The sequence below is a fragment of the Lepus europaeus genome, chromosome 2 (assembly GCF_033115175.1).
Source record: "Lepus europaeus isolate LE1 chromosome 2, mLepTim1.pri, whole genome shotgun sequence".
NCBI classification, from domain to species: Eukaryota; Metazoa; Chordata; class Mammalia; order Lagomorpha; family Leporidae; genus Lepus; species Lepus europaeus.
The window spans coordinates 93,308,628-93,317,119 of record NC_084828.1 but is presented as its reverse complement, the minus strand read 5'-3'; the positions used below and the strand labels follow the sequence as shown (position 1 = coordinate 93,317,119).

Genomic DNA, 8,492 nt, shown 5'->3' with positions numbered 1-8,492 from the left:
AGGAGGAAGTTAAAAATGGCTTTGGAATTCCCAACTTCACAGGAAGTGTAATTCTGGTGAAAAGATCTAGGACATTGCCCTTTGTGGTGCTGAAAGTGCATGGGAGTGAAGATCCACTGAGTGGAAGTCAAAACAGTATGAGGCTAGAGGAAGGAGTTGGGTCCTGTATGCTGAAATGACTCAGGATAATGGCAGAAATCAAAATTTAAGAGCAAGACTATGAGTCAGACGTCAGACTTGCTAATAAAACAACACTTGGAACTGCTGGTATAAGGAAGCCACACATCGAGTGGAAAATACAACAAAGGTCTGTTTTTAACAAGTTCTGGTGTATCTGTAAAAACCAGAATTGGTGATTTACTAAAACATTAAACACCTCTGTGTTGAGCATGGTATTGGAATACAAAAATGAGTGTGATTTGTGTCTAAGTCTTATAAAAGTCACTGACAACATAAAGTCAATGCCATTTAGAGAGAATTTGACATCATTCAGTTTCCCTACAAGTTGACAAACATGGTCAAGTAGTGCCACAAGAGGAAGAACCAGTGTGTTGGTCAGGAGGCAGAGAGGAGCCACAGGGATGCATAGGTTAGAGCCATTACTGTGATTTCCTCAGGAAAAGGTCAAGGTAGGACAGGGTAAACAGCTTAGGTTTGGTAGTTTGAATAATTCTGGCAGGCTCTGAGGCATATGGGCTGTCCTTTGTTGTCTATCCACTGGCCTTGGGTTGAATTAGGGCAGGGAAAATGCTGGCTTGGTGTGGGGGAGTTACATCAAGCAGGTGGTTGAAGATACACGGATGCGGGAAGTGGGATTTGTTGTACGTGAAAGGCAGGCTCACTGAAGAGCTGTTTATTGCCATCTCTAGGAATCAGCTAACACTGGGAGGGCTGTAGAGGCACCGCAAGGATGTCCAAACACTGTAAAATATAGGAAATAAAAAATATGAATATGAGATTTGGTTCAAGTGTTCAAAAAAGATTCCAACAAATTAGGAGGAAATGACCCCTTCTCAATCTCTCCCCCCATTACTAGTTAATAAATGGCAGAAAAGGCCGGCGCCGTGGCTCAACAGGCTAATCCTCCGCCTAGCAGCGCCGGCACACCAGGTTCTAGTCCTGGTTGGGGCGCCGGATTCTGTCCCGGTTGCCCCTCTTCCAGGCCAGCTCTCTGCTGTGGCCCGGGAGTGCAGTGGAGGATGGCCCAAGTGCTTGGGCCCTGCACCCCATGGGAGACCAGGAGAAGCACCTGGCTCCTGGCTTCGGATCAGCGCGGTGCGCTGGCCACAGCGCGCCAGCCGTGGTGGCCATTGGAGGGTGAACCAATGGCAAAGGAAGACCTTTCTCTCTGTCTCGCTCTCTCACTGTCCACTCTGCCTGTCAAAAAGAAAAAAGAAAAAAAAAATGGCAGAAAAACAGAAGGCAGGTGTAGCTCATTTCAGAGTGTAGGCGATAGAGGTCCCTATTTATCCATTGTCCCTGGTTTTCCAAGTGTGAGCTAATGAATACTTTTAGTCCCTTCAGGTCCTTCCCTGCTTCTGCACACTGCATTTTGTCCTGGAATGACTGCCATGGAGATGGAACCAACACTTGTGGGCTGCTCTTCTGTGCTCACTCTTCAATGTATGTGGCATTCTTTCTCCTCACGAGACATCTGTAAGGGATTACAGCTGCATTTCTTGGGTCCAGGAAGCACAGAGGCAAATGGCTCTATGGCTGAGCACTGGTTGGAAGTCCATGTACTTTACAGATTTGGCTACAGAGGAGTTAAGTCAAACAAAAACCCCTTTAATGTTTACTACTTAAAAAGCACTCTAACTTGCCATTTTATTTTGAAGGCACAACTGTAGGTATAAAAAGCTAAGTATTACCTGTGCTTCTATCACACACACACACATATATATATCTTTTCAAGAATTTACTTTTGCTAATATGAATTCAGATAGTGTCTCTCCAGTGAAGAACAATACCTTCTCTTGACATCTGACTTTGCCTCTCTAGTAAATAAAAAAACAGGGTAGGAGTTTCACTCAGTGGTTGAGTTGCTGCTTGGGAAACTAGCATCCTCTACTGGAGTGCCTGGACTTGCTTCCAATCCAGCTTCCTGCTGATGCTCCTGGGAGCCTAAGCACTTTGGTTCTTGCCACCCAGATGGTGTTCCTAGCTCCTGGCTTCGGTCTGGCCCAAACCCTTTGTTGTGGACATTTGGGGAGTGAACCAATGCATTGAAGATCTGTCTCTGCCTTGCAAATAAAAGACTTGCATACTCATGTTTTTAATTGCATGTTTATCCTTCCAGTATTTTATAGATGAATCAGTAAATATATACATATATTAATACATAATATATTTACTAATTTTTTTTTGCATAACCACTTGGATATATTTAAAATAAAACAGAAAGCCACATTTTTGGTAAACAAAATTTAATACAACCAAATGGTCAAGTAATAATGGTTAAAATACATTTTATTAGATACAACTTTTAAAAAATTAAACTACACAGGAAGTATATGTCAACAAAACATGTAAGTATTAACATGCTACAACTGAATCGAAGACAATGAAATACAAGGCATTTTTTTTTCACGGTGAAGACTCTGGGGCCTCTAATAAAAGCAAATGACATCTGACTGCCACAGGTCTGCACTCTCTGCAGATTATATTCATTTAACTCTAACATTGTGTTGTCTTAGCTCCAGAAACTCTCAAAGAGTTTAAAGACAGCTTTGAGAAGGACTGATGGGGAAGGGCAGAATAAGTGCTTTTTCAAGAAAGTTAAAGAACAGGCCTGTAGAGAAAAAATAGTATGTAAGAATGGAACAAAAATAAGTAGACATACTTTTCTGACATTAGATGTAGATATTGCCAACAATGTTTACAAGGATTTAATCAATGTAAGATAGAGGTTTGCCTGAATACTCTAAAAGCACCTAGGTATCAAAAAGTGAAAATGAAAAACATAACATGCCAAACAGTAAACAATCTCCAACATTTGAATTCTGCCAAATAACCACATGGCTGGTGTTAAAAAAAAGTAAGAAAGCAAAATTTATTTACTCTATAGGGAACATGTATCAATTTATCTAAAGTAAGCTTTACATAGATTAAAAGAAGTTGAAATAGCACTACAGAACTTAAGGCACATAAAAAAATTTAGGTGCAGTTATTTTGAAAACATTAAAACAAATTCTTTCTTTGGAATAATTTATAAAATAAGTTATGACTGTTTTTTAAAAAATTAATTTATGATGATCATCCTTAGCACTAAGTAAATTTATTATCTAAGGCAATCATACAAATGTAAAACATTCATATAAAACGTTTTAAAATGTCTATGTTGAAAATATCTCTGGAATTCACATTCCTGGCTCAAGTGGTTTCTGGTGCCTGGCATTAGATGTAATAAGTATAGCTAGCTAGTCAAATCTACTGCATTAAAAGGTCAACCAAATTGTCCCATTCTGGTTACTTGGTATAGTGAATCTATTTATTTAACTAAGAAGAATAATGGGATGAGGTGATGTAAACCTGGTTCAATATAATGCACAGCAAATTCTAATAAGGTCAAAATCTTGTTGAACTGAACTGGTTCTTGAGTTTACTAACAAAGGCAGTTCCTAGGAAGCCCACCTTACCTTGGGGTGGGTGTTTGGCCTAGCTGGTAAGGAGCCATTTTAGATCCCTGTGTCCCATATCAGAGTGCCTGGGTTCAAAGCCTCACTCTTGTTTCTAACTCCAGCTTCCTGCTCCTGTGGACCTTGGGAAGCAGTTGTGATGGCTCAAGTGTTTGGGTTCCTGCCACCCATGTGGGAGGCTTGGATTGAGCTCCTAGGTTTGGCTCCAAGATGGGGTCATTGTGAGCATTCAGGGAGTGAACCAGTAGATGGCAGCTCTCTGTCTCTCAAATAAATGAAAAAACAAAACATCTTTTCACTTGGCACCACACAAAAAGCACTCTCTCCTCTTTGAAAATAGTTTGGAACAGATGTCATCTTTTCCACATAGAAGCCTCAAGACACACAAGGCACTCACAAATAATTCAACCCCTCTCTTTTCATATATGGATTCTCACAGCAATAAAAAAAAAAAAAACTATTGCCATATATAGATAACAGGAAAAAAAAATCACACATACCTGGTTTGCATATTGACAAAAATAGTATAATTGAACCTGTCTTTCCTGAGTTTCATAAAGGGTATTTGACAGTAGTGATACATAAACAATTCATATTCACTAAGGGAAAATATATCAGTCCACAAAACATTTTCATCTTTCTAAATATAAAAGAATGAATGTTCAACCACTGCCATGTGTGAAGCCCCTTTACAAAATTTACTCCAAAATCATAAACTGAAACTTAGTTATGGCACTTTAAACACCCCCAATAGGCAGAAGTGACAAGTTAATACCCTCCCTGAGTATTTACATCATCTTAACACCTGATTTAAATGGAGTAAATACCTATATTTAAGTCAACCAGGAAAAAGGAAAGGTTATTGAAGATCCAATAGGCTACCATGTCAAACCTGTGTTGTATAGTCAGTGGAAGATTACAGGAAAAAAGGAGGAAGCTCTTCTGTTGTAAAAATTAGACCACTTTGTGGCTCATCCACATAGAGGAAAACGAGGAAAAGGAGTAAAGTTCTTGAAAAGGAAAAAAAAAAAAAAAAAAAGGCAAAAACTAACCATACTTTTCTACTGATCCACAAAGCAGAACTTTGAATTTCCTTTCTAACTGAGGTATCACAGCTGGGTTTAACAAACTCATCTCTACCTCCAATTTGTTTTCCTACCTTGTAAAACTAGATGTGTTAATACAGATTCTTACTGTATGTCAGTCATCTTACGGAATACCCATCATGTCCCTTCAAAGGTGGAAAAGCACTCAAGAAATGCCCTTACTCCCCAGTGTTCTGGAATTCCATTTAATAAGGAAAGCTAAGTTTCACTTTATGTGATTTTTTCTGATCATCACAAACTGCTAAAATTGTTGGTGTTTATATATGAGTGTACATGACCATACTATCTACATATATACATACGTATATACATATTAATGCAAAGGCTCATGAACATCACCTATTGAAAGATCTGTCAACTAAGTGATGACAGAATGAATATAACCTGATACTAATTTGGTTGATATATTCCTTTTTGATACACTAACTATACCCTAAAATTCTTTTATTTTTATCCATGTTAATACCACTATTTATCAAGAGCTAGTAAATAAAGAGAAATAATGAAAGGAAATTGAAATTTCAGTTGGGTAACTTTAAAAATAGTTACTTGAATTTTCTAGGATCCAAGCTAAGTTCATCATAAATTGCAACTACTTAATTTAAGTGGTTTAAAATTATATAGAGAAAAATTAATATTGGTATGAGGTCTGTGTTTAAACAAAATTTTTTTTTTGGATTTCATTTAAATTTACAACAATCAACACATGGATATTAAAATACATGTAAAAAAACACAAATAAGCAAACACTTTTACAATAGACAAAATACTAGATACAAAGTTATCTTGAAAAGTCTTTTTTATGTGAAGTTTTTGATTTATGATGGGCATTATCTTACAAATACACATGAAAACAACAACTATCATTTGTATAATCCTCAGCATTTACAAAACACTTTCATACATTATTTCACTTACTGTAAAGAATTTTTAAACTAAATAAGTTCCATTATCTACAGAAGTACAATTTAGAAGTAGGGGTTTACTCTAGACCTACTGTACAAGTATACCAATTGTATCTACAATTGTATTGCAACTAAAATGATAGAACATTGTTTTCTGAATTGCTCTGGTACTTATCACAGAAAGGGATGTCATTTTAAAAATAAAAAATTCCCTAAAAATGTCTAAGTTTTTTCAGTTTTCCTCAGAATTAGATTCTAGCTAAGCATTATAGCATTTAAAGTTTCAGCTATGTCTATTTGAGATTTCTGTATCATCCTAAGACAAGGGGGAAAAGTGGTTTACCAATGTTAGGTTTTTGATTACAACCTTGGTTTTAACAGAAATCTGGTGACACTATAATCACATATTTGCATCATCTCTCCTATGACAAGAAGTATACAATTATAATGTAAGAGACAACAGTGATTGGGAAGTCAAAATACAGAAGGCTACTGGAACATTCCTAAAATGTTGTAAATTATATCTTCCACCCCAGGAATCACAATAATTACTGCAGTTCCTGCCATATCCATTTATTTGCTTCAGAAAAAATTCCCCCCTGAAAGCTGGTAAACTTTTCAAAACTCAAGTTGAGAAATCTACAAAAGCAGCTTGTTGTACAGGAGATTGAAAATGTTGATCAATATTTTATAACAATGGGTACCAAATGAAATATTTATCCTAGAAGACTGTAACTACTTTTGTTAAGTTTTTCAGATAGCTAGTTTTAAAAGAAAAATGGACCCACTGAGATAGGTGGTCCCAGCCTTATCCTATTAAAGGCACCTTAACAGTTTAAACTCTCAGGATTATTAGCTATTCATGAGAAAGTGAGATAACCAAGGAAGAGGTCCTTACCCAGAGCACCATACTAAAGAGGTCAAACTGTACTGGGCTGGGGAGAAAACCTGTCCTTGCTTTTCACAAGACAATATTGAAAACTGGATTTCAACTCCTCCCTTTGTCACATTCAAGGAAAAGGAGCTTCCTCAGAGCAATTAGAGATGATGCATAGATACTTTAAGAGCCACAGTGGGTCATTCTTTCTTCAGTGGTTATTTTATTTTTTCTTGGCAATTAATCTGCAATTTTAATCCTGCTAACACCCACCCCCACCACCAAAATGTGCTTAATATGTGTATAAGACAGTAATTCTAAGAATGAAGTCACAATAATTCAATATGATACTCAAATTGTTGTCATTACCACAATTACAAAATATTTATTACAGAAAAAACTCCTTCAATAAAGTTTGGATTTACTGAATCGATGACAATTTTTAAAACTGATTTTCCCTCTTAGGATGCATTCTAAGCATTAGGTGATTCAACCTAAATGAAGCCTTAAGTCATGCAATTTTCTCTATATAAATGACAAAATAAGGAATATAAAGTTGCAGATAAACATGTATCAATGATGAGACCATTCACAAATTCCTAAAAGGCATGCAGACAGACTTATTCTAGTCCACATAGGCTTCTTAGAAATATAAATGGACACTCAAAGGCCAAGCAACAACCACCATTACCCTCAACAAAACATTTGTTTTTTCAGTTACAGGAAAGGCTTTATTACAGTTTGAAAGGTTGATGTATGGGGCAGAAAGGCACCACGATGAGTACTTTTTTAATAATTTTTTTTTTTTTTTTGCATGTGGCACAATGGAGATTTGTTAAGTATCCATCTTGGATCGTTGTGGCTTCTTGGGTGAGGTATCCTGGCCTTAGAGCTTAAAGCATTTTTCATTGTATCTATGAATAGTCACACAGCCATGATAGGACACCGGCCTGGGCATCGCAGCTACCCCTGTGATGATACTTGTGGCAGGATCGTAACAGAGAATGGTGTCTGTGGCTTCTCCATTTTCTCGTCTTCCACCCAGGATATATATTTTACCATTACACACAGACATACCACAGTTTTCCTGTTTAACCAAATACATAAAAAAAAATTAACCATTTTAGAGAAATAATTTGGAAAGAAACTGAAAAGGAAAAGATACACTTTAACACAGTCAAAAAAAAAAAAAAAAAAGGCAGGGAGGAGACATAAGCTTCCTTTTGCCTAATTCCTGATCTGGGTAATTTTTCATGGATGAAGCGGAGTCTTAAAACAGATTATGTTAGTAACTGGGATTAAGATGTGGGAGGTATGGTGGTCATGGTGGACTGATGGAAAGGGTTTAACTTAATGACAAACAAAAACACCTTTGAACAGCTTGGCCTGTTTGTTCTATTACAAGAAAGTAGTAACTGACCAAGGAATAGGGACATTGTTCACTACATAGGATTATTCACAAGATGAATGAATGAAAGAGAAAAATAACAAAATTAACAAAATACTGTTATTATATGCCTTGGCTAGGACATAGAAGGTTTCAAATAATATTTAATAGTTAACTTCCCATACAATGGGATACTCAGCTAAATTTTACTCTTCTCTGTCAGTAAGAATATATAAAACAAACACTCTTGTAAAGATGAAAGTAGCTCTTAGAAAAACTAACTGAAAGTTGTCTCATTATTACATGGATCTGGTTATGCTACACATCAAATATTCTTACATTTACACTTCAATTTAGAAAATTATTGCGGCCGGGGCGCCGCGGCTCACTAGGATAATCCTCCGCCTTGCGGCGCCGGCACACCGGGTTCTAGTTCCGGTCGGGGCGCCGGATTCTGTCCCGGTTGCCCCTCTTCCAGGCCAGCTCTCTGCTGTGGCCTGGGAGTGCAGTGGAGGATGGCCCAAGTGCTTGGGCCCTGCACCCCATGGGAGACCAGGATAATACCTGGCTCCTGCCATC

At 37.3% G+C, this 8,492-nt stretch overlaps 1 protein-coding gene across 3 annotated transcripts in view; it reads right to left on the bottom strand.

The window, feature by feature from the left end:
• Nucleotides 1-2,409: 2,409 nt before the first annotated feature.
• KLHL24 (kelch like family member 24) overlaps nt 2,410-8,492 on the bottom strand; it is a 49,999-nt gene continuing 43,916 nt past the window's right edge. For all 3 annotated transcript variants that reach the window (XM_062210387.1, XM_062210369.1, XM_062210378.1), the window contains one exon: nt 2,410-7,613. In XM_062210387.1, the coding sequence (XP_062066371.1) occupies nt 7,413-7,613 (201 nt within the window). In that variant the 3' untranslated portion in view covers nt 2,410-7,412. The remainder of the gene's footprint in view (nt 7,614-8,492) is intronic.